General features: G+C 37.6%; 1 protein-coding gene across 3 annotated transcripts in view; it reads right to left on the minus strand.

The window, feature by feature from the left end:
* TDRD3 (tudor domain containing 3) overlaps window positions 1-27414 on the minus strand; it is a 112375-nt gene that overhangs the window by 58441 nt on the left and 26520 nt on the right. For 2 of the 3 annotated variants that reach the window (XM_086620232.1, XM_086620242.1), the window contains exons 2-3: window positions 11199-11283; window positions 6475-6540 (exon numbers count right to left, since the gene is read on the minus strand). In XM_086620232.1, coding sequence (XP_086476358.1) covers window positions 6475-6540; window positions 11199-11283 — 151 coding nt within the window. Of the gene's footprint in view, window positions 1-3341; window positions 3425-6474; window positions 6541-11198; window positions 11284-27414 lie in introns of those variants that run through there. The other variant, XM_086620248.1, reaches the window with a different exon arrangement.

Raw genomic sequence — 27414 nt, forward strand, 5'->3', positions numbered from 1 at the left:
AATGAGGAATGAAGGCTAGCTTTATCCATCATTAATCCCGTAATTAATGGTCTGCTTACTTTTCCAAGGTGAAAAACAAAATAATAATGTATTCTACTACTTAATGCTATTATAATATTCATACTGTAGGTTTCACATTAATGTATGGGAAAACTACTGGGTAATTCAGAACCTGAAATTTGAAACAGCAGACGGAGGCATAAAAGGAATGACTGGAAATAGAAGTTTAATAAAAGTCACCGACACCTACATCCCACTCCCTTTATCCACAAAACCTATCAGTGCTAATTCAAGAACACACATGACTCTAGGAAAGAAAAAAAAAAAAAAACAAACCACAAATCAAATCCAAATAAACAAATATCGACAGTATCATATGGTAGTAGTATATACTCAGATCTTTCTGGACATAGTTTAATTAAAATATCATTCGTGCATGTGTAGTTAACTTACAGGCTTCTTCAATAGGAAGAAACAAGCCTAAGTACATACATTAAATCATGGTCAGTAAAAAAAAAAAAAATATTAACTACACACACTGACTGGAGGGGACTAACTGATCAACAGCTGGAAATGCTATCTCTATCTACATCAATAGTCTTTCCAGCAAATCCTGAAATTCAGTAACACTGTTTTGTATCACTGCTCTTCAAACAGTGCTTATTCCTGCCTCATTGTCTGCCAGTTAAGACTTTACTACTCACAAATAGGGATTAAATCACTACTGCCATCCTTAGAGTGAGAGGAGATGCTCCAGATCAAGCCAGGATGACAAAATATCTAGAACCATACTTGTCAACGTGATCAAGGCAGAAAATAACTTCCTAATAAATCAATCTCTTCAGATCCCTAAATTACAGCAATAAAATTTCAAACATTACCCAATAGCTGGCTAATAATTTTCAACAAGTTTTGCAACATAGTAACTAGTTTATATTCAACGCTTTTCAAAACTGTTATTGCACTGTTTTCCTAGAAGAAGTGGTTTCACACACTCAAACTGCTCCAAAACAAAAAACTAGTCAGTCTCTCACAAAGATTTGGCTTACTATATCTAACATCATATGCTTTTTCCTCAAAAATATGCAAGTAATCACGCCTTTTTAAGAGCTCTTAAAATAGGCATTAGGAGCTAAGAACACACTCAAAACACTGACCACAGCGAAAAGCTCAAGGCCCACAGCTTACCTATGGCTACCAAACAGCTGTTTCTAAAAGGACTACGACTCAGTTCGATCTGGCAGCATTACTGCACTCATAGTCTTATCCAAACCGTTTCAACTGGAAAAAAAAAAACAAGCAAACAACTGAAACCATGCAGGATATTTTTTGACACATGCAGTTTCAAACACAGTTACATCAGTGGATCTGATGTAGCAATCACTCTCTCTGGATGGTAAAGATGAGCACCTCAAGACTGGAGGGTTAGTGTTTTTTCTTTTTATATATGTAACTGAAAGAACAAATCTGATCAGCCCTTAAAAAAAAAAAAAAAAATCCTGTACGAAACCAAAATCCACAGTCAAAGACACACTAAAAGGCAACAAAGCACAATTAGTTTTATCAGCATAACAAGACAGACCTTGGGAAGTGTATGAGCAACCTTTAACAGGAATTAGAATCCCTGGCAACTTATGCTTTAACTGCTTACCATCAGTCTGTCGGTACTCGGAGAGCACCTCCCTGAGTGCAGAAATTAAATCCCTTCTGAATGCTTCTGGAATTAATGTTTCCATTGTAATGAAACATGAATACTCAAATGAAAACCAGTTATGCCTCAAATGTAACATCATTATGAAATTATATGTTATGACTTCAGCTTCATCTTTGTATTTTTATTCCATTAAAAATACTTAATGTATATTTATGGCATATAGTCATCGAGATGGAAATGGGAGGGTTCAGTCTTTCCAAATCCTTTGCAAATGTGGCCATCTCGTGGTTAATGCTGGTAACACTGATTTTTTTAAATCCATACAAAACACAGATATTAATGAGAGAATAAAACATTTCTGTGTACTAATGACTTAATCACCTATAATGGTCAAATATCCATGTTCTTTCACACTAGGACCCTGTGCCAGCTTTTACGCAAATATTTGCCTATTACACTAATACTAGAAAACAAAGTTGTTTTCCACACAAGATGGAAATACATCATATGTTCTCAACACACAGATAAATAATACTGATCCTTGTCTTGAATGAGAGGAATTTCTCATGTAAACAGCATGTAATTTCTGTTGTTCCCTGAAGCATTTCTGAACCACAAATGACTACTTTCTGCTGAGAGGTTACATTAAGAAGTCACTCCTGTCCCAACCATATCCTTTATTTGCATAAAGTAAATAACTCTCCTTTATAAACATATAGTTCTTGTAACATCAAATATTTGCATACATTGCAAGCTAAACAGCAGCACATATGAAGCAGGCAGATTTGCTTTAAGCTACTCAAAAAATAGGAAACAGGACAGTTAAGAAAGCAAAGATTCAGTACACTGTCTAATGGTCTGGGCTAAAAACTATAAATAGGAGTCAAACGCAGATGTTTTATGTGCAATCATTACTTATTTTCAAAACCTGGAGGATTATCTTCCTCCAGTAAATGGTTTGTACGTATTTGGTTTGGTTTGGTATTTTTGAGAATAATTTTCTAAGATTTATGATCCAAATAAAATACAGTTGATTAAAGCAAGACAAAACTAAATTTTACTAAAAGTTTACATGTAAAAAATCCTAGCTCCTTCACAATATTGATAGAAGTATGTAAGTCCCTAGGATTTAACAAATACCATTTGTTAAACACTTGCCTTCAAGATCATTGAGGGGCATAGTTTTCTTCTATCCTGCCTGTTTCCCACAGCTTCTCGAAGTTCCTGCTGCTGTTGTAAGGAATCATTACCTTTCAGAAAAAAAAAAAAATACCCTTTTCCTCAGTATTTTCACTCTTTAACCATTAAAAATGGAAGCAGTCTGTAACCACTGATCTCTCTGAACTATCTGACAATTTAGGAAACAGAAAAAACGTGAATTAAGCAAACTTTCAAAAAGAAAGTTTGGATCAGACTGGATTCCTGTAGCATCCAATCCTCTTTTCCAGTATTCCACTTCCATCAACTGGAAAACAATTCCATGCAGAAATTTATTCAGCCCCATTCTGTAACAGTTTCTTTTTTTTTCATATACGATCCTGCATATATACTGTTTTGTACTGCCAGTAACAAAAATAAGAACCCTCAAAAGAACAGACAGTAACGCAAAGCAGAACATACAGTGAGGGGAGAGCAGTGAGTTTAATAGGGATCCTTGAAAATTCAACTAGAAATACATTTTTCTCACCTTTTCCACTTCTTCATTTTCTGAGATGTTCAATTTTACAAAACAGAAGTATTTGTGTGTGTACAAGTGCCAAAGGTTTTTCCCATGAAAGAGTAGCTGTTATCTCACAGGTATTTCAGACCACAGTTTTCAAGCACGCAACTCATTTTTGTGCAGAGGTTTTGTATTTTGTGGAGACAAACGGCACAATTGCACTTTCTCTAGTTTCAGCTGAGAAATATGAAAAACTCAAGTGGTGACTTGAGCAGCTAAACTAGAAGCAAACATTTTAAAGCATGTAAGTAGATTCTCATATATAACGTCCATCAAAACTCTGAGGAAACTAATGATACTTTTAACTTTAATTGACCACTTGAACTATGTAATGGCAACAAAAGTTTAGAAAACATTCTCTCTAAAGAAACCGGACAAGTTACTAGGCATATTCTCAAGTGATGAATGAAAAATAAAAAACTACTTCTAAAGAAATTCTACCATAATGCAACAAAACGATGAAAAAACAGTACTGTTAAAGTGACTTTGAACTTAAATCATGTTTCAACAGCAAAACTAAATAATTGAAGAATCATAGAATGGTTTAGGTTGGAAGGGACCTTAAATATCATCTAGTTCCAGCCCCTCTGCCATGGGCAGGGAAACCCTCCACTACACCAGGTTGCTCAAAGCCTCATCCAAACTGGCCTTGAACACCTCCAGGGATGGGGCATCCACAACTTCTCTAGGCAACATGTTCCAGTGCCTCACCACCCTCAAAGCGAAGAAATTCTTCCTTATATCTAATCTAAATCTACTCTTTTTCAGTTTAAACCCATTGCCCCTTGTGTCATGGTTCAGCCCAGCAGCAGCTCAGCCAGCACTCAGCCGCTCGCTCACTCCTCCCCTCAGTGCAGTGGTTCCTTCTCCTCTGTGCTGCTCTCAATCCACTCTCCACCCAGCACCTGTTTGTGCTTGGCATTGCCGGACCCGCATGCAGGACCTTGCACTTGGCCTTGTTGAACTTCATGAGGTTCTCACAGGCCCCTGTCAAGGTCCCTCTGGATGGCATCCCTTCCCTCCAGCGTGTCCACAAGACCACACAGCTTGGTGTCGCCAGCAAACTTGCCAACAAAGATGCTAAATAGTGCCAATCCCAATACTGACCTCTGAGGAACACCACTCATCACAAGTCTCCATTGGACATCGAGTCATTGACTGCAACACTTTAGCCGCAACCATCCAGCCAATTTCTTATCTATTGAGTCATCTATCCATTCAATCCATGTCTCTCCAATTTAGAGAGAAGGATGTCGTGTGGGACAGTGTCAAATGCTTTGGACAAGTCCAGGTAGATGACACTAGATGCTCTTCCCTTACCCACCAACACTGTAACACCATCATAGAAGGTCACCAAATTAGTCAGGCACAATTTGCCCTTAGTGATGCCATGTTGGCTGTCACCAATCACCTCCTTATTTCCCACATGCCTTAGTATAGTTTCTGGTAGGATCTGCTCCATGATCTTGCCAGGCACAGAGGTGAGACTGAGTGGCCTGTAGTTAGTTCCCTATGTCTTCCTTTTTTTCCTTTTTAAAAATGGAGGCTGTGTTTCCCCTTTTCCAGTTGGAAAATCAGGCAAGCAATACCACACGTGTAACCTTAATACCCTGGAGAATTACATTTAACCCAATCCATTTGGACCTTGTGAACATTACCTGATCTAAAATGCAAAATTCGGTAATACTGCAATTAAGCAACTGAGAAATGAACCACGCAAAAAACAGATGCCATACAAAGCAATTATTTTGCTCATTTTCTGTATTTCAAAATCAGGATACTGAAGAGGAAGAAAAATATTAAAATCAGAGATATAAGAAATAGCTACATCAAATTCTTTTAGGTGGTAAAAAATTATTTAAACACTGAAGTGTCTTGAACAGCATGCTATCCAGTAACCTTAAATAGGTAACAATCAGTTTCATAAAATATCATTTTGATTTTAACATTTTTTTAAGTAACACTTGCAAAAAGCATAGCTCCACATGATAAGAAGTAAAGTTAAAACTTTTCCTAGAAGGTTAGTTTAAGTAGTAATATGTTGCATGCACAGACTGCTGCCTGGCGATACACTCTCAAGTGAGCTTTTCACAGCTAACAGTAATTTTCCAGCTGTTGTTTTAGAAGCCAGTAGTGTTTACAGCAGTCACCACTCCATTTAGAGAACAGCATCAGTAGAAAAAACAAATCCAAACAGCTCTTAACAGCCTCTCTCATCAATCTTACTTTCTTAAAAAAATCCCGCCTTGATGTATCACTATTTGAATTTCAACGGTAATAAAATATGTTTTCCCAGAACTTCCACATCAGTGACATAGACTGTCAACATTTGGAAGTTAGGGATAACAATTTGAATTGAGAACTACTACTAGGTTTAAAATAAAATTCCTTCATTTATCCAGGCTCTTAACTGCATGTATGGAAGAAAACAGGAAGGGTGTACTGAAGGGGCCAAATCTAATTTTTATCTAAACATACAACATACGTTAAAAATCTATCACATCCCAGTTTCAACTATAACACTATAGCATATCAAGTGTTACACCATCTAACATAGTTTATCCACATGATCTATAGGATACGTGTATAGTAAAATTACATAAAGTGTAAAGGTTTACATAGTAAAGCTATGTAAAATTCCATAAAGTGCAAAATTCCATAAAGTGTATAGCTAGAATCATGTATATTGGTAAGTCAAGTAATACAGCATTGACATGTATCACTATGTATCAATCACACAGCTGCTTTGCTCTAATCCTATACTGCTTTGTCGCCCTCACGAGAATAAAGCAGGGGAAAAAAGGACCTTCTGATGCCATGTCGACATCAAACATGTTAAATGACTTTTGGGTGATAAATTAAGTTGCTAGGATTGTTCACATTTATTTAAGCATTTCAAAGTTGAGAAATAACAAAGAAAGAGATCTCTCTCTCTGAGGCCTAGTGGGCAAAGATGTTCATATATTTAAACTATAACATACTCAATTGCTGGATTCTTTTGTATGTGAAATAGTGACAAAATCAGACTAATGCAGCATAGAAGACTGTCATCAACAGAAATCACCGAACACAGAAAAAGTGAAGTAAGAATATTGTCTACCTTTTCCACCTTTCCACCATTGATGTCACTGGGAAGGAATTTCTTGCCAATCGTTCTTAAATCTGTCTGAAATTAATACAGAAGACAAGAGAATATTAACCTAAAATATCCTGTTTCAAAAAAAAATTATCATTAAAAGATAGGAAAAAGAAGAGTATTTCTTCTATAATGTCAACTATTTATAGAGGATAGAAAAAACATTCCTGTAACTGCATAGGATGAAAAATATTCAACAAATAAAAGAGTTTACAAATAAATCCTTTTGCTTTTTAAATTATATTCTTGTTTTAAGCACATTTTCAATGATTAAAACGCTTTTAATGGATGAAACGAAATAACTAAGTAATTGTTCATTACTAGACGTAATTCTGAGGTTTAACAGAGGTAAACGTCTTTCGTCAGTTCTTCATCTGGCATTCAGAGAAAAGTGGTTTTAGTTTGTGTGTTTGTACATGCACAAATCCTTCATAAAACATTGGGATGATTTTTGCCATTATACCTGGAGTAAAAGCTTATGTTGTATTTCCATTAAATGCTTTTTAAATTAAATGTCTGATTACTTCTTTTGGAAGTGAGACAGACCACCGCACGACATTATCCAGCAATTGTGCAACATTGCTACTGACAACATTAAACTAAAGAATTCATATGGTCAAAGGAACAAATCTCCACAGAAGTACTTTCCTCACTTAGCACTATTTGGACAAGCGTATCAATCAGGGTGATGTGTGGCAAAAGGATGCACCAGATGGCTAAAAGGTGCAGCATGTGAAAATAGAAAATGGAATAAGAACTGATTAAACCTTACACAAGAGGTTTTTAGTGCATTTACATGTGTTAAGAAAAAAAATAAAGCACAGCAGTGCAGCCTAAACCACCTATGTTTTCTAAACTCCATTGCTTGAAATAAGCCTGTTGTTTCAAAAAGAACATGCTAGTGCAGATTACCGTATCGAAGCTGAAAACCATCCCTATTTATCAGGATCATAAACATCTCCAAAGGAATAAGGGCTAAATGTAGTTGCTACTACAATTTGTACACTAACTTGACATTAATATATGCCAACAGACTATTGTTCCAGTATTCTACCCTAGAACTGAGCAGTACTATATTTTAGTATCTAAGACATTGTAAGCAAGTGGTTCATTCTGTTTTTCAGTGGGAAACATTGGTAACCTACAAATAGGAAACTAACTGTAGGGATGCTCTTTCAGTGTATTTATTGAGTATCTCCAGAATGGATAAATGCTCAGCCCACTTTTTGTTGTACAAGACAGCCACAGACAGTGATAAGAAAGCACATTTGGTTTTCAGTCTGAGCCCACCTGAGGGAACTGGTCTGTCATCTGTCAGTTATTTATCTCTGAACAGCACACAGTCTCCTGTAAACTGTTCCCACATGCTCCATATTCATGTAATTGAGAAGTCTCCAGCAAGGTGCTTTGTAATCACAGCAGGAGGAAGGGGACACAACTTTTACAAACTCTTTGCAAGGTTTTATACAAAATAAAAACATTTGAAGCACTCAAGGTATATTTATGTCTATTTCATACTTATTTAAGCAATCCACTCCAAAAAAAAAAAGAAGTCAGTTGACTTCTTGGTTTCTTCTGCCTGAAACGTGTCTTCTGGCAGACAATGAAAGAATTTGTGAATTGGTAAGAGGTGTAATCTAAACTCATTGCTATCCTGTTGTTCAAGCCACGCTGCTATTCCTTACTTACCCAACAGGCAATTTAATCTTCTGGGCACCAACACAACTGACTTAATGACAAAAGTACTGATAAGCAATTGAATCTGGCTTTGGAGTACTTGCATAACATTTCTGCTTTATTTTATTTTTTATTATCTATCAAACAAACCAGAAATACAACATACACATGCACAAATGATTATGCTAGCATTTGTTCCAGGATATAATTATATTCAGGATAACACCTAGCAACTTGGAAGTATTTCTTTTTTTTTTTTCAAAAAAAGAAGTAATGCACACTCAGATAATAGACAGATATAGGCATGTTAACACAATCCAGAAACCAAATGCTTACCCTCTGCATGCTTTTTATTACATCATCTGCATTTTTGCATTACAACTTTGTTTTACTTCTTTTCAAATTCATTACATGAATTGGGGCATGCACACATATAAGTGATTGAATACATGCTTCAAAGAATAAGTGACAGAAGCAGAGGAGATATTCTTTTCAGAGTATCTTCTTTCATAGATTTCATAGATTTCTAGGTTGGAAAAGACCTTAGAGATCATCGAGTCCAACCATCCCTATTCCCCATTAAACCATATCCTCAAGTAGCTCATCCACCCTATTCTTAAACACATCCAGGGATGGGGACTCAACCACCTCCCTGGGCAGCTTATTCCAGTGGCTGACAACCCTTTCAGAGAAGAAATACTTCCTAACATCCAACCTGAATCTCCCCTGACTAAGCTTATGCCCATTTCCTCTTGTTCTATCACCCATCACTAATGTAAAGAGCCCTTCCCCTAACTCCCCACCATCTTTTCTCAAGTATTTATAGGCCGTAATCAGGTCTCCCCTCAGCCTCCTCTTCTCCAGGCTAAACAGCCCCAACTCCCTCAGCCGCTCCTCATAAGTTTTATTTTCCAGCCCCTTGACCAGTTTAGTTGCCCTTCTTTGGACTCGCTCCAGGAGCTCAATATCTCTCTTAAAGCGAGGGGCCCAAAACTGGACACAATATTCCAGGTGCGGCCTCACCAGTGCCGAGTACAGGGGCAGGATCACTTCCCTGCTCCTGCTGGTCACACTATTCTTGATACATGCCAGTATCCCATTGGCCTTTTTGGCCACCTGGGCACACTGCTGGCTCATATCAAGCCGGTAGTCAACCAACACCCCCAGGTCCTTCTCCGCCAGGCAGCTCTCCAGCCACTCCTCCCCGAGCCTATAGCGATGCTTGGGGTTTTTATACCCCAAGTGAAGGACTCTGCACTTGGCCTTATTAAAGCTCATGCCATTGGCCTCAGCCCAACGATCCAGTCTGTTCAAATCCCTCTGAAAAGCCTCCCTACCCTCGAGCAGATCGACACAGCCTCCCAGCTTGGTGTCGTCCGCAAATTTACTGAGGGTACATTCAATCCCCTCATCCAGGTCATTGATAAAGATGTTAAACAGAACTGGACCCAGCACTGAGCCCTGGGGAACCCCACTGGTGACTGGCCTCCAGCCGGATTTAGCCCCATTTACCACCACTCTTTGGGCCCGGCCATCCAGTCAGTTTTTAACCCAAAGGAGGGTGTGCCTATCCAGGCCAGCAGTTACCAGTTTCTCCACCAGAACACTATGAGAAACTGTATCAAAGGCTTTACTGAGGTCCAGGAAAACTACATCCACAGCCCTTCCCTCGTCAACCAGGCGGGTCACCCTGTCATAGAAGGTGATCAGGTTTGATTGGCAAGACCTGCCTTTCATAAACCCATGTTGACTGGGCCTGATCACCCGGTTAACCTGTATGTGCTCATTAATAGCACTCAAGATAACCTGTTCCATGACTTTGCCCGTCACCGAGGTCAGACTGACAGGCCTGTAGTTCCCCGGATCCTCCTTCCACCCTTTTTTGTAAATGGGGGTAACATCCGCCAGCCTCCAGTCCAGCGGAACTTCCCCAGTGAGCCAAGACTGCCCAAAGATAATGGACAGGGGTTTGGCAATGACATCCGCCAGCTCTTTCTTAAGCCAACAGTGGTTGAATCTCAATGAAGATGAACAAACTAATCCTTTAACAATTCTCATTCACAATTTCATTAAGGAAGAATATTTTTCTCTTAAGCATTCTACTACGTTGCTTTTCTCCTTGGAATTATATATAGCTATTGCAAAAGAAAAAGTTCACATAAATCCACATACAGTGCATGCAAGCTTTAAAACTTCTGAGTATGGATGACTGAGAAGTTTTAAACAAAGAAAATGTAAAATTCTGAAAACTCTCCCTCATGATTTTGATAGAATAAATTAAAACTAAGTAACAGATACCCAGATTAAGTAACTGCCCTCTTTTCATTGTTCCTGAAAGGAAGTAAGCTTACTAACGTTTACCAACAAAGTAAGTAACAGAATTCTAAAAAAACAAGAATTCACATGCACGATTTTCTCCAGTCCTTAAAAGTATTAAGGTTTATTGCTTCCAAGTTGTTCCTCTATCTTGTATATTTGAGTATTTATTTGTTAGCAGGAATAATGACTGCTAATCTAGATTTCTACAGTAAATCAAAAAACCTTCTTGTAGCCACATAAACATGTACACGTCACAGGAAAATTCATCATTAATTTGAATATGTTTTAAAGGAGTATCATGTCCAGAAGTCAAACTAAGTAACGGTGTTTTATTCATCCCAACAAACTAAAATTTTCTGCTGCAATTTCATACCCATGTCATTACACACCACTTCTGATTTTATTACTGCTTGTACTTTGACTTTAGATTTACATTTCAGAAATATAAAATATTTTCCTGCTGTAAATCACATTCATTTTTCTTACCCAGGTTTCAGAGTTTGGAATACGTGTTATTTCCAAACAAATTTCACAACTTGTACATGCAAAGACAGAAATAGGTACTCTGTCCTTGACATAAATCACACAGTCAACAGTACACTTAATTAGCCACACAAACCTACGCTTGAGCCATTAGATAGATCATTTGTAGCATGTTTCATCAGAAAAAAGTTTTCACAATCATAACTTACATTAAGGGCAACTAGGATAATGTCATTTGTATTGACTTTTTCAGAGGAACTTATGCAAGCTTCAATTCCTTCATCTGAAAGATACCTGTTAAATAAAAAAAAATAAAAATATTGAAGCATCACATGATGTATCTATTAGGCAAACATTTTTTCAGTATATAAGATTATTGTATTTAGTTTGCATCTTTTGTTTAAAAATACTTGGAAAATTACTTCATGTAATCAGTGTTCTTACACCGAGATGAGATTAAGAGATGTCTCCTTCCATAATTTCTAAATAATAATAATAAAAAAGCACTCTGCTTGCAAAGTAACAACAGCTATTACCCCAATTATGTCAAACAGGGTAACATTACATTGTTCATGTCTGCCCCTCCCAAGTTACAGGAACCTGGCTTCCAAATCAACCATTCGGGCTTTACTCTATGCAAGTGGCATATCTTCACTCATGCACTTGCAAGCAAAACCAAACCAAACCAACCAAACAAAAAAAGCCCTATCCCATCTCACACATGACACAAACCATCACACTTGTTTCTAAAGAGCAAGACTACACGGTTAAGCCCTGAAGGGCTGAGGTACACAACATTGCCACCCTATAAAATGTATTCTTGCTTGCCTGGGCTACAAAGAAACTGATAAAAATAGCAAGCACATTACCATGTCTCAATAGTCAAATATGATGAAAAACTTTAAGTAAGGATAGAAAACCTTCTCCACAACCACATTTGTGATCTCCATGGTGGTAGTCTAGGATCAGTACCGTTCTGCAAAAAATCTGTGAGCATACAAAAAATTTGTTCATCTGAAAACTAAGAAGTTTTAAATGGATTCAGATAATCAAGTCTAACCTCAAAAAAAAAAAACAAACCACCACTTTAAAAAAAAGTAATTTAAACCTGAATGGTCAGAAATTGTGACGTTTGTTAATAATTTTGCCCAATATTTCCCATTCGAGTTTTCATTTTTATGTAGCTGGCAATCTGCCTTCTCTGCATAGCTCTTCATTTTATTTAAATAAATCACAGCAATCATTAAATAATTGATATTTGCTAGATACGCAGTCTGAAATGCAGTACTTGCCCAGATAACATTTAAGTAACTACCTACCAAGAAATCACCATTCCCCAAAGAATAAAAGAACGACTTAAGGAAGAAAGTTAATTACATTAAGAAATATTAAAAAAAATATATTCCCCAGTGCTTCAAGAAAGACTAATTTTTAAAGGAAATAACATCCACAGTGTAACATATAAACAAGGCAAAACATTTGAAGGGAAGTACACTTGACAGGCCTTTTTGATTCTAGCTCAGGTAACATTAACATCATCCTCTCCAGCCCTGCCAGTGTACCCAGACTAATTAATGATCCCAGTTGTGCTCTAACCCAGACACTTGATGGGATCTAACTGTTCAAGTCAGACACTGACATCTAGCAAATCTCAAGGGACCAGGCCACCACCACCAAAAAAAAAAGAAACAAAACCAGGACTGAGTGGAAAAACAAAAATACATATATAAAAACATCAGAAGAACATTATATATGTATATAAAGGCAGATGCTTAAAAAGAATAAGGTGGTGAGATTTGGTAGCTTGCATGGGAATGCAACGTTTCCCACCTTAGTGACTCAAGTGGCTCAAGTACTATGACCTGTGAAGATCCAGGTAACTACTGTGAATTGGAAGATGGATCTCGTTAGTTGGATTCAGAAAGTAGAACAGCATTCTTACTCTGTGCCAGAGGAAAATAGAATAGATAGATCCTACAGGCACTATCCTACTCTCAAGGTTTCAACTGTGGTTTAATTATACCAACAGACTTCCTAGGAAGAGCAATATCATAAACACTACAGGTTTAGCTTGTCATATTTAGCATAAAAATGAACGTAAGTTCAATACCAGGGGTTGGGGGAGTACAAAATCCATAAGCTGAATTTTAGACCGTCAGGCAAGTCATGGAAAGATTCGTCCTTTTCTGCTTCTAATGTAAATGAAGCAGGGACAGGGTTCTGTCTTCAACTCTACTGAAGCTAGCAAGACCGTAGTTCTCTAATGGAGTTTCTTAGCCTATTATTGAGATGTAAGCACTACCATTTTCCAGCAAGAAAAAAAAAACATTTTTAAAGAATGAATGAGAAGAATCTGACCTAGTTAAATTTTCTCTGGATAGGACAAAATTGATTAATTCTGCTATCACAAAATTCACTGCTGAGTCATGTTTTACTTTCTCACTTAAAAGTGAAGACTGAATCACAGCTGTCAAAATTCTACTCTAAGTCAAAATTTTCAGTTTATAAATTTTATATATAAATTTACATATAAATTTTCAGTTTAGTTTGTCTCATTGCTTTGGAGGTTTTCTGAGACAGAAGTATAAAGAGAAGCCCACTGGAAAAGACTTTTCATTTTTGACTTGTGCTAATTTAAGCAGCAGCACTTATCAGAAACTTTGCCCACCTGACTGAAATCTCTGCCAACATAAGAGAGGCACCACTCATGAAATGCCATTGGGGACATTTAAGCAAACATTAAAGCTTTTCAGCAAAAGATTGATTAATATGGTTATTAAGATAGTCTTCAAAACAGCAAAATCTGTGAACCGCAAGTGGGGAGATATTTTATAGTTTGGGGTTGGTTGGTTGGTTTTTTATAGATACTTATTACATGAAAGCATAAATTACTTAAATGCATAAGATCAGGGTCAAAATTACTTTCATGAAAAAAAGATCAAATCAACAACTATGTCAGCAAAACTATGCTGAAGAACTTCAACAGAGAAAAAAAAAAATTAAAAAATCAAGAGGGCTTTCCAGTAAGGCATCAGGTGTTGCTTCTGTGCAACAGGATGTAAAAGTGCTGATTTAATCAGAAAAGGGGGCTACAACAGGCAAATTAACTCTCCCATTGGCATAATTCTTCCCCCCACAACAAACAGATTAAGTCTGAAACTCTTTTTCCAGGCTCTGAAGGAAAGAGTCTCCTTTTTTATCTTCTCTTAATAAGGGCATGTGAAATGCTGAAGGTAGAACCTTTACAGCATATGGCTACTCAATCTTATTGTTCTCTGTATTAGATGAACGGAAAAAAAATAAAATCTGACCCTCAACAAAACCAAAGACAGCAAAAATCTCCTCCAGAGCCCTGCAGCTCTGTGCTTCTACCATATTCGAGTGCCTTACAACACCTAAATTACCTGTTCTGTCCATTTTACAAAATATTACGACCTATCACAACCTTAGATAATGACAGCTGAACTACAATGTGATCCTATTACATTAATCTAACACATTTCCTATTGCCAAGGGGTAGGAAGCAATCCTAAACCACCCACGAACCAGACCACACTGCTGGAAGCAGCTCACAAGCTCCCAGTTCCCAAGAGGTACCTGTCAGTGCTCTACCTGGCACAGAAATGTTGCTGCCACAAACAACAAATTTTCTTTTGTCCTTCCCATAAACAAACATTTCAGAATTATGCACTTTTGCTTAAGGTGAAGGAGTGAATAAACAAATGGTAAAATAAATAGGAGAGAAGCACCAAAGCTCTCTAAGAAGTCAAAGGCTAGCCAGTAGCTGACCATTGGCATCTTACACTGACAACAAAAAGAAAAATTATTTTCTTAATGTACAATGCAGATAATACTACCTTGGAAGATGAGCCTGAAAGACTTAAAAGGAGGCAAATATGTTCCGACTGGCAGCTTAATTTTTGGCTTTAGGATGCTTAAGATTTTGGCAGATAAAGAGACGATTGTATTTTCAAGGAAATTAAAAAAAAAAATAAACAAACAAATTAAAGCCAGCACACACACACAAAAAAAAAAACAACACACAAAAACACAAAACCACACTGAAATTTTCTCTATGAGGATTGGTAATCAGCATAACATACATTGCAACCACCTTTGGTTTCCAAGAAAAAAGAAATAAATGTACTCATTAGACTCTTTCTTGCACAACATGTTTTGAAACAATCCCAAAAGTTATAAATTGAAGTAATGCAGACAATTCAATTGATTTCAAAGGAATTATAGCAAGTAATACTGCATGAGTCATATGGGGATTTTGTCGCCTTGGAACATTAATACAAATTAAAAAAAAAAAAATAAAAATCAGTTTACAACCAAATGGGCACAAAACTGCCACAAACGGTTGATATGGTTATTTGTGAAGCATTCTCTTGGGAGAGGAAACAAGGGGAGAGAGGAAAATAAACGCTTCTAATGCAATTTTTCCACGTAATGCTTGCTGAAACCTAGGGGATATGTCTCACCTATTCCTCCTCCCCATCCCAGCTCCACTCATCTGAGACATATAGCAGTACAATCCTCTTAGCAACCACTTGTCAGAACAACATCTCCTAGAAAGTACCTCGATTCTTACCTTACCTTCAAATGAAACGTTAAAACAAAGCCTTTAGTAATGAATCAGCATTTTCTGATGTGAAATGTGGACGTGAAGCATTCACATACAAATCCAAATCTGCAATTTTTCTGTCAAAATGTTCTCTGTAACCTTCTATAAAAAAAGATTTCAGTAATTCTTCCTTTGTAATACACAGAAAAACATATTAAATCAGTGACAGGCAGAGCTGTTTTCCCACTGCTCCTTCATATCAAGCATGATATGAATTTAATAACCCACTTTTGCATGTTACAGGTGTGCACATTCTCCTTGTCAGTATTTCCCATTTCCAAGGGCTATAACTCTGTAGTACCAATCTCAACTGCACCTCTACTTATTTTATCTTCAGCTTTACTTCATCGAGAACAGATTACACCCGACATGACCTAAACAGACAAGATTTCTGTACTGCTGCACTGTTACTACCTATGTCTGAAACACTGAAGAAACTGGTGGTATCAAAGGAAGATGCACTTTGGCGTGCCTGCTCTATGCTGCTGGATCAAATGCTTGATCTGCAGACAAACATGCGTGTGTACACACACACTTTAAAAGGTTTAAAATAAGAGCTTTTTTCTAGAATAAAAGCTACAAAGTAAACAACTTTCCTAATAATATCTATTTTTCATAGGCAGCTTTCTCGAAAAGTATGTTTTCTCTATTTGTAATTAACAGTCCATGCACAAGCATAAATCTTCAATCTTTTTTCTATCCCATATTACATATTTCTAGAAATCCTCTGTAATTTTCTCCTATCATCTCTACAATTAACATGTTATTAAAGAGAAGCTTTCTTTAAGGAAATACATAAATAAGGAAATTAATATTAATAAACATACTCTACAAAATTTACATATTTCAGATTCACAACTCTTCTCGGAATCAGTGACGTTAGCAGAAAACGCAAACTGCACTAACAGTACTTCCCGTAATTCGGTGCCAGCCACACGAAACAATGTTGAAGTTTTATGGCAAATTTTATGTAGCTATTTTCAATGCATGTATGCAGAAATCAGAATGTTCCTTCCATTACTTTGCTAAGAAAGCAGATTTATATAATGATGCAATATAAAAGATAAGGTTTTAAAGGAAAAAAAAAATGCAGAGAGCTTTCAGATGTCACCTACTTGGAAACACCATGAAAGAAGAGAGAACGATGTTTAACACTAAAGCAAAAGTGCAATTTCAAAGACTGCACTAGTACGAGACCACCACTGGGTGTCAGTGTTGTTCCATAACAGAAGAACCGTATTTCCTACATAAGCTATTTTAAAAACTTGGAGTAGTCTTAACAGGGCTTTAAAATGTTCTGCTAAAATTCAGTTGCATAAAGAAATTACTTATTATAATTATATATATACAATATATACTTATATATTACAAATTTTATTGAGGGGCTATAATTAAAGCTGGTTTTAAAAAAAAAATAACAAAAAAAAGCACACACACACAAAAAAAAACCCACCAACACCACCATATTTTAAAACATTATTATGCTCAATATGAAAATGAGATTTTAAAGAAGGCTTCTTCCTACCCTATAACCTGAATAACAATACTGGGAAGGCAACTGACACTGTTCTTCCCTTCAACGTCAGAGCTTTTTATTGGAAGAATAATGTCATATTATACAAACTACCAGACAAAATAAAATGGAAGTTAAGGATGAAAAAGAATAGACAACATTCTTTTAGAAAGATTCAAAAGCCCTGCCAAAACAAGGGCCAACTGTTCCTTTATCCAAAAGGCAAACACCTGTAAGGAACGACAAATGCAGATTCAGTGGCACACTTTGCAATTTTACTATTAATATTCTCATACTCAGAAAAGTGAAGTTTTCTCAACGTCTAAGCTCACTTCATTGCCTTCTGCTGCCTCTTGTTTTCTGCACATCTATGGAGACGAGACCATCCTTTCCTTTTTGTAACCACATTTAAAGACTTACTTCCTGTATCTTATACATCTTGCTCTGTATCTTGTGCATCTGGTATATCTTCCCCTGTATCCGGTACTTAAACTGATGAGTACTGCTATACAAGTGTGTTTTCGTTCTCCTATCACTTCTCCAATTTGTTAACATCACTTTGAACTCTGACCCTGAGCACTCACAGCTTCCCATTCCTGAGGAGCTTTATCTTGCGTTTAAGCTTAGTACTTCACGCTCCACCATCCAGTGTTTAATGACAGTATCAAATAAAACTTGACCTAGAAGATGCCTTCGTGCAGCCTCTGATGCTGACAGTGAACCGTAGTCATTCTTTCTAGTACGGTCAAACGAGTTCTATAATTGCCTTATAGGAACTTAATCTAAACTGTTTCCCTATTTCACTCCTTAAAGATGCAAAACCCAGACGTTAAAATAACAGAAGGTACTGTATCATATCACTGTTAAAAACTCACTGAGTTTTAAGTGAAATGACGCTAGCAAAAACCTATTTGCACCATACGGAAAGCACACAATTCCAAAATCCTGGTTGCAATTAAGTAAGCATGTAGAAAAACACACCAAGGCATTTAAACCTATCTTTAAAATATTACTGACATTCCTAAAACTGCTGCACAGCCACTACAGCACCTCAGTTGCCCAGGCAGTCAAACCGCATCCCAGCTACCTGAATTTTCACTCCTGAGAATACACCACTTCAAGCACAGTCTCCAGCTCAGGTCAAGCTGAAACTCCAGAAAGAAATTAATAAAATACACATTCCCAAACTCAAGTTCTCACATGTTTAGCTGACAAAATAAGGCCTAAACCTCTCTCAGATGTCTGACACTTCACTTTCAACACAAATACCAGCTAAGAAAGAAAACGTTATTTTTAAAACAAAACTAACAAAAAAGGCAGGTTTTTTTACATTACATAGCAAAACCAGAATGTCTGTCATTCCCATCCCCTTGCTTTTTTTAAACGTGGGGAAGCAAACACCAGTTAATTATCTAACAGTAAAATCTACTTCATCAGTGAAATCACGACCTAAGGAAAGCACAGCAAATGCTGACAGTCAAGGAAACGAAAAGAGAAAAAAACAGACAAAAACAACTCCAACGCATTAACTTCTTCCTAGGTTACTTCTACCTGAAACTTTCAGTAGGAATGGGATAGACTAATAATTCAGGAGCATTAGTCCTAAATATAGGCAATATTAAATACTACAAAAATTACTTCATAATAAGCAATACTAATCCAGCATCTGACTGTGAGGCTCAGTGCAAACACCCACCATGCTGCTCCTCCAGGAACCTCCTGCTCTCCTGCCCCAGCCTCCCTGATCCTACTGCAGAGCCAGTTCCTTCTACTCCCACCAACACCGGAGACGCGAAGGGTCTGGATATAACTGCTCTCCCTAGCTAGCAGTGTTTTTCCCCTCTCCTACAGCAACAGGGAAAGAAGAGAACTGCCTTATACCCGGGGTCCCTGAGACCGGACTCGGTGGTAAGGAGGTTTCTGCTAGGGGTCACCAAAGGCAGAGGACACCCCAGCACTCCCTGCAATACTTCAAGGGCTCCCAAGTCTGTATTTACGTGACGATTTTTTCATCACCTTTACTAACCCAGCTTCTCATCCATTTCCAAAAGACAAGGACTATTTTTATACAAAAGCTTGAGTAACCAGTGATAGTTTTAGAATTATTCTTTAATACATTTGACATGCAAACAGAAGTATTAGTCTATTATTAGGTTAGCCTGACAGTCCATCATTCCCTCTCACACCTCCTCAGACCCACACACCACTCTTATCTCTTTAAATACTGGCACATCTATTGGGGTTTTTTTCCCCTCCAGCCTCCCTGAAATTACTCTGTTCCAAAAATTAAGTATCAAAAGCAAGTTTTCATCATATTCTTTATCAAGTTCTTACACAGAAGAACATGCATTTTAAGACATTTTAATACTTGCATTAGTGAGGTGTTCATAGCAGTATCTCCCACAGTATGGTATGTAGTGTGATGCATGCTCTTTGCAAGTCTATTTTCTTCTATAAAATTCCTACTACTGGGAATGCAATTTTATTTGTTTAAAAAACATAAAAAGGTTTAAAACTATATCATGAAACTGGCAGCACATCTTTCACAAGCATTTCACACCAGAAAAATTAAGAAAATCTTCGTGCTTGAACCAAACATAAAACTTACTAACACCTTGTCATGGTTTGATGTGTGGGGCGGTGGGGGTTCTGGTGGCAGGAGAGAGGCTTTGCTCCCTATGACCTCCCTGGTTTTGGAACCGGGTTAGACTTGGTTCTGGCCACCAGATCAGACTGCCATCCCCCTCGGGGTTGAGCCAATCAGCGCCTCTGCGAATTGCCCTATTTAAGTGGGGACAAAGGAACCAGAAAAGGTGCTTTGCCCAGAAGCAAGGAGAGAAGGGAGGAGGGCACTGCCCCTGCTCCCTGGCTCCCGGCCGGGTGGCTGCCTGTGTTGGGCCGGCACCGCCCATGGAGAATGGCAGTGGCGGAGCCAGCTAAGGAACTCTGGGAGCGCCCCACTCCCGGGGTGCCCACTGGGCTGAGTTCACCTGGAGAGGACTGAGATCTGAGAGAAACAGCCGCATCGACAGCAGGTCAGTGAGGATGGAGCGGGAGGAGGTGTGCTGGAGCTGAGTTTCCCCTGCAGCTGGTGGTGAGATGGCAGGCGGCCCCCCCTGCAACCAGGACAGCCTCGGTGGAGTAGAGACCCACTTGCAGCCCGTGGGGAGAAGATGCCTGAGCCTGAGGATGGTCGTGTTGGGGTGCACGACAAGGCAGAGAGGCATCTGGAGTCTGCGTGATGACCCACGCCGGAGCGAGTGGCTACAACTTCCTAAGTATCCGAGACTGTGGTAAAGCCCGCACTGGGGCAATCCGTGGGGAAGGATTGCTTCCTGTGGACTGGACTCACGCTGGAGAAGTTTGTGGATTTTTCCTCGTGAGTAGGGGATCCACTGGAGCAGGGGAAAAGAGTGTAAGGACTCCTCCTCCTTTAAGAAAGAAGCAGCAGTAACAGCACAGAATGAACTGACCTGCACTCCCCCAGTCCCTGCCCCCTGTGCTGCTGGGGGGAGGAGGTAGAGCCGGGAGGAAAAGGAAAGGGGAGGGGGAAGGAAGGTGTCGGTTTTAGGATCTGGCTTTGTTTCTTTTTATCCTCTCAAGTAACCGGTTTTGTTTCCCTTTGTCCTTTTAAGTAACCGTTAATAAATTGTTTTGCTTTTAAGAAAGCCAAGTCTGTTTTTGCCCGGGACCGTGGTTGGTGGGTGCTCCCTCTGTTCTTGTCTCAACCCTCAGTCCCTTTATTATATTTTTCTCCTCTCCACTTTACTGGAGAAGGAGAGACTGTGTGAGTTTTAGTTGCTGGATCAGCCTAAAACCACAACGCACCTTTACAGTCACATTACCCATGTCCAACAACACAACTACCAAAAACATCAGACTCTATGCTTGCTCTTTCCCAAATTTAATATATTTCACTGATCAAATGCTTTATCTAAACTATGGAAGCAAAACTAAAAACCCGAATCAACTTTCCTTTATAATCTCAGTTCCCAACAGAAGAACATAAAAGCCCTGAGCAAAAGTCAGAAATCCTATAAATCAGAGAATGTCTCATCGCACAGTTGTACAAGAGGCTGGTTTCAGGACACCCACCGTTCTTCTCCAGGCAAGTGACTGGGAAAGGGAGAAATGCATGTGGAGAAGCTTCACTTGAATGGACAAGAAACTACTAAGCAGGGTACTCTCTGAAAGGGCTGTGCAGCTGTTGAATTTACTTCCTTACACTTTCAAAAAGCTCAAATTACATGGCCTTCACTGAATGCTGTAACGCTCATCTCTTTTCATTGCCATCTGTAAACAGGGTAAGAAATCACTGAAGGACAGGATAAAAGCTACAAATTAAGTTGTCAGATCAGCATGTGGTAGATTTTAATAAATTGTACAGCTGCACTTCTAGGGTATTGTTTGTGATACACTTTTAAATTGCATTAACAGCACTGCCAGTGTATGCAAAGGTAACTACCCTCAAGGCTTATACAAATAAAAGTAAACAGCTGTTTTATTTTCAGCTTTAAAACAATTGCAAAAGCTACTGATAAATACTTTGACAGGTGGATTACATTCAAAAATTGTCTAACAAAGTATACAGTTTTCATAGTAAAGATGTCAAAATCTGAAGCATTTGTTAAGAAGTAGGGAATTAGGTGGACTGAAAAGATGAAAGAGAACAGAATTTTCCCCAAATAAAAGACTGTAATCACCAGCTGTTTAGCATCAGTCTAGAAGGAACTTCTTCCCATTTCACCCTTGACTCTACTTCCACTTCTTCAGCCCTTCATGAACAGAGGAGATGCAGAGCATAACTTTCTCCACTGGAAGTAACTAACCAAGTTCCATAACCCAGAGGTAATCATCAATCACACTGAAACGCTGACACAGAAATTACTTACTTACATGGCGGTGAAATAAGACTAGGAGTGTCTGAGTCAAATTGAGAACTCTATTCTGCTTTGGCAGCTGCATACTATCTTTTTATTGTGAAGATTAAAAATGTATATAGCTATCACTTCACCATGTAGACGATTACATACAGAATCTTATAAATAGAGAAAATTAGTTGCTATCAAGTTCAAGAAAACAGCCAAAAGCTCAGGAAAAATTAGATACTTAAGATACTATAAAAATTATTTTCAAGCTGTGAGGAATTATTATTTCATGATTAAAAAAAAAAAAAAAGAAAAAAAAACACAACACGTTTCATGTTTCTCTGACTTCCCATTATTACTCCAAGGCCATTATTACTGATGGCTTAGGCAAAACAATAAAGGGGTAGTGAATTTTGCATTTAAAACCCAAAAATTAATGGACATGCTTAAAAGGAAAAAGGGAGGTTAATTATACCAACTAAACAAAAGCGAAATCAAAAGAAAGACCGATGAAAAATATTCTGAGGATTAATTTGATAAAAGCTAATAATAAAGACATTTCAAAGCAGATGTAAGAAACCTGTCAAATGACAAGGCTGATAAATGACGGAGATGCAAAAGAATTGACAAAGAAAGGAAAAGCTACAGTATGTAAGCTTTTTTTTCTTTTTTTAATTTGTTTCTAAACTAAATCTCTACAACAGAGATTTGGAAGGTTTCCAAACTAAAGTTATTGCTGGAATACATATCTAAGCAAGTTTCTCAAACTGATATTACAACACAAAAGATCTTAGAATAAATACAGCAATAACAACAAAACTCACTGGGACCAGCAAGCATTCACCCAAGAGCTCTACAAGAGCCAAAAATACAAAACTGCTGATATGCTTTAAATCAACACCTCTACCAGAAGAACGGAAAACAGTAAAGCATCACGCAGTACTTTTAAAAGGAGCAACCACATGAAATCCTAGAAGTTATATAGATCCTTATGAGCAAACTCAGGTAAACTATAACGGACCAGAACTTGTAGGGTTGCGAGAACCCTGTGAGCTTTCAGATGAAGATGGTACTTCTGGCAGATAGATGTCCCACCCACAGCTATTAGACTTCTCCAAAAGATGAAGAAAACAAGCTGGGAGAGAAGGGGGAAAAGAGCAGTGGGTGGAAAGGCTGTTGTTGAAATAGCTTTGGTAAGATCCTTCACCAAAAGTTCTTAGAGAGACTGAACTATGAAGTCACAAGAAGAAAGAAAAATTCTCTCTCACATACTAAAACATGGGAAAGGAAACGTATGAACACAACAGTCCCTCTTCTAGAGGATTAGTTAACAGCAGATACATCCCATTGGTCTGCACTGCGAACCACAAACGTTAAGCAAAGGACTGGACAGCAGGATGGTAACTGGTGATGATTACGCATAGTTCCAGAAGACGCCAAAATCTAAAGCTTACTGCCCTCTGTGACCATAGAACATCAGGCAAATTTCAACATTAATAAATATGAAGTACTGCACAAGGAGAAGACAACAACTGTAACGCAACACGCACAGTCCCGGGCTCTAACTTAGCTATCATTCATGAAAAATCTGTAGTCATGTGGTTAGTTTCTGAACACCAACTCATGGCTCACTAGCAATCCAAAACACACAAAGAATATCAGGATCTGTTTTCAAAACAACGCACATTGAATAAGAATTACTAAGCAACAGTGCTGCTGTACATAACCTCTACTTATGAAAGCTGAAAATTATGAGTTGCTTAATTTTTAACACACATTTCCAACACGGGTCACACAGCGCAGCACAGAAACAGATTCCCCAGAGTGGTTTTAGAATCTCCATCCTTGGACTTCTTCAAGACATAGCTAGGCAAAGCTACAGCTCACACGATCTAGAGTCCTTCTTGGAGCAAAAGCTTTAATTAAGATGTCTTTCAAGGATGTCCTCCAATGAACTTTTCTGTTATTTCAAGAACTCAAACCAATTTGCAACTGTACCTGAACATTACACTTTAATATACAAACTTACAGGCTTATAGTAACCTTAAGTTATGCTGCCTTCAGTTAATTGATTTTACTCACATTTTCATTTTGGGTTTATATATATAAATACATGTATATATTTACTTTTATTTCCATGGTTTTAAATTCAACTGGAATTATGGCACACTTTCACAGATGATGTTGTCAGCCCTTCAGGTAAGTGTTTTGTTTGTTTATTTTCTTTCGTATCTTGGAGCAAAAGCTACTTAGCTTCTATAAATTGATTCTGTAATCCTTTAACAAATAACTAACATATACACTTTACACTTAAGTACAAGAGAAATTTAAAGTCAGTTGCGAATACTGGTTAAGAGAGGTAGAGATACCAAATCCCAGTTCAGAATACATGTAATACTCTATGTGGTAGGTCTTCCATCTTTCCAGAAGTATTGTAGCTTGCACTGCTGCCTCAGCATAGGTTCAAGGCATATGCCTTCAAATGTTACAATCCTTTTATAGTTTCATGTCCTAATTTGCTAACATCTATAAGACATACAGCAAACAGTTGATAGGTATGTGGCCTCTGTGTACCCAAGCTGATTACACGACAGATTACAGAGCTCAGCTTTCTATAAAAAGCCAGACAAGAATTAACCAAGACCAGCACTGAGCATACACAACACAACTAATGAAGTGGTAATTTACTGTTCAGAAACTTAGTACATATTTTCATCAACTAATGACTTGGGAAGGAGCTGAGAATCAATAATGCCTCTGATGCTGAAACAGATCTGTAAGAAACTATCACATAGATAAATGTAGGCAATTGAGTCTTTGTGTTACTGATATTGATTTGTTTCCACTTACCCCTCCACCAAATCAGCCAAAACTACAAGTTCTAAGTGTTACACCACCATTTCTAAGAATCTGAATGTGATTTTGCAATTGATATTTAGAGATTTCATTTGGCTGGATTTTTAAAGGTCACTTTACGTAATACCTGGCGGGAACATGGCAATTCATTCCAGTCTACCAACACCATCAGTCACCCAAAGTTCAGAACCCACCTTCACTTAGTTGACTAAATGATAGGAGTCCGCAGTTTGGTGACACAGAGCACCCTTAAAATCACCATCTCTGACAGCTCTCATTGGAAGACAGCACTGAAAAACTTGACCAGACACAAGCCCTTCACTGACAGAAACCGTTCTCTTATTCAAGAAAGGCACAAAAGAAAAGCAGGATAAGAATTAGGATGTGGAGAAGGACGATAATAAGGGTATCGGGTACTTAATTATTACTAGCAGTAACCTGATGACATAAAAACGACATAAAAAAGACTTGATTTGGCATAAAATAGCATGATTTTTAAATCATTATCTAGCTGACAAATTTTGGGTTGAATCTTTATGAGCATAAATCTGTCAATATGTAGTTCCAGAAACACCTTCGTTATTTCATTTTTTAATCAATTTAGTACTGTTTCTCTTTTCCTCCTGCACTCAAACTGATGTTAGTGCCTTCTAAATGCATGTAATTTATAACTATGTTTTTCCAGGTTATAAAATGAAGGTAAATAGAGCAATTATAGTGTTTATGCTAAATTATTATTGCAAGGTATAAAGAGAGCCTGTGATGCTTCTGGCACTCTACTGCATAGAAAAGCCAAGTCTACTATCAGACAACAACTAGTTCTCTGCCAAAACAAAACATTTAAAAACTTGAAACACAAAGCATGGCAGCAAAAATTAAATTCCACTAACCATACCAAAATTCAGACAAAGGAAAAACAGCTCCAACATAAATACAAATGCAAATTAATCACCAATTTTTTTTTCCTCATAAAGTAATCATTAAAGTATTTGTCATTGCTGAGGTCTATGAATTGTTTTTAGAAATACTTCCTAATCATCAAAATCAACATTTTTATTTCAGTTTCCTGAACCTCAAAGCTAGTACTGGGAAAGTAATTGAGTTTATCATCAATACTGGATAAAAACTTCTGCAAAACCTTATTATGTGTTTTGAGATTTCACCTTATCAATGACAGTTACAAAGGCAAGTATCCCAGTAAACGCTCTCCTTTCTAGCCTGCCTCTGTTTTGTTCATTTTGTCTTCAAATAGTGACATTGTAAGTATAGCCATTATTTGTTGACATTTTTAATTAACCTACAAGGATGATGTGTTTCCTCATTTATCTAAAATAACTGAAGCTGTAAGATAAGCATACATAACTTTTAATGGGGGAAGGGTTCATTTCTATTTCTTTCCCTTCCCTATCTTCCACCTCCCCATGGATCTAAACAGTCCTTACTCTCAAACTGAAGGATTGAAGAAAAAAGTAAGCTGATCTCATATAATAATAATATGCAAGAAGGCATGTAAGATACCAGGGCTTTACAACCAAGATATGACAAGACAGTTTTCAAATGGGCAGTTCACAGTATTCTCAGAAAAAAATAAAAGATCCACGATATAAATACATTTCCTTGAAAGTACACCATTCTCCATGTTACTACAGTACTATACTTGCATATACGGGATTTATGTGCTAGTCTATAAATCATATAGCAATTTATCTACTCAACAGTATTTTTATTTTCAGTATTGGTCACACATTAATGCCACAAGCAAAACAAATTGGTGTAGACCGTCAGGTTCAGACTCCTTGACCACACCTCTATCATTACTGCCCTCAAAGTATTAAAGACAGCTATGAGAGGAGAGCATAGTTTTTAAATATTTGAAGACTCGATTTTCCTAGGCTTCTCTTTTTAAACTGAACTACTACAACTCTTTTAGCCTTTTCCTAAAAGGTCATGTTGTTCTCTAGTTCTCTTTGTCTCTTCCCTTCTCTCCACCCACACACCTTTCATGCAGGGCTATACCCAAGCTGGACACTAAATCCAGGTAACGCCTTCCAGCACTGATGAAAATGTAAGAACATTTTCCAGTATCTTAGAAATACAGTACTTAATTAACAACCAGAACAGTTGCTTTCTATACTCCATTCAACAGCATGATACTACATCATGCTCTGTACAGTGTACAACAAAACAGAAAAAAAATCCTCAAAATCCTTTTTTGCAGAACTGCTTCTTATGAACCATACTATATGCAGGTGACTAATCCTACCTACACCCACAAAATAATCTGCATTAAACCTACTAAAATACATTGCCTTTCTTTCCTTTTCATTCCATACTCTTTTCAACGTTCCTTTTAAATTCTAAAGACTTGCCACTGAAGTGCTTGCAACGCTTCAGGTTAGATATTGTCTCACACTGTAAGTAATCCCCCATCTCACAAGCAACTGTATCCGCTGTACATAAACTACATTTTCTCTTAAGTAGCTAAAAAACCCCAAAAGCTTCATTAAAGATACAAGACAGTATTGCTTTTTCCTTGTCAAAACTTGTCATGCCTTGTTTCT

Source organism: Tauraco erythrolophus, chromosome 1, assembly GCF_009769465.1.
Source record: "Tauraco erythrolophus isolate bTauEry1 chromosome 1, bTauEry1.pri, whole genome shotgun sequence".
Taxonomy (NCBI): Eukaryota; Metazoa; Chordata; class Aves; order Musophagiformes; family Musophagidae; genus Tauraco; species Tauraco erythrolophus.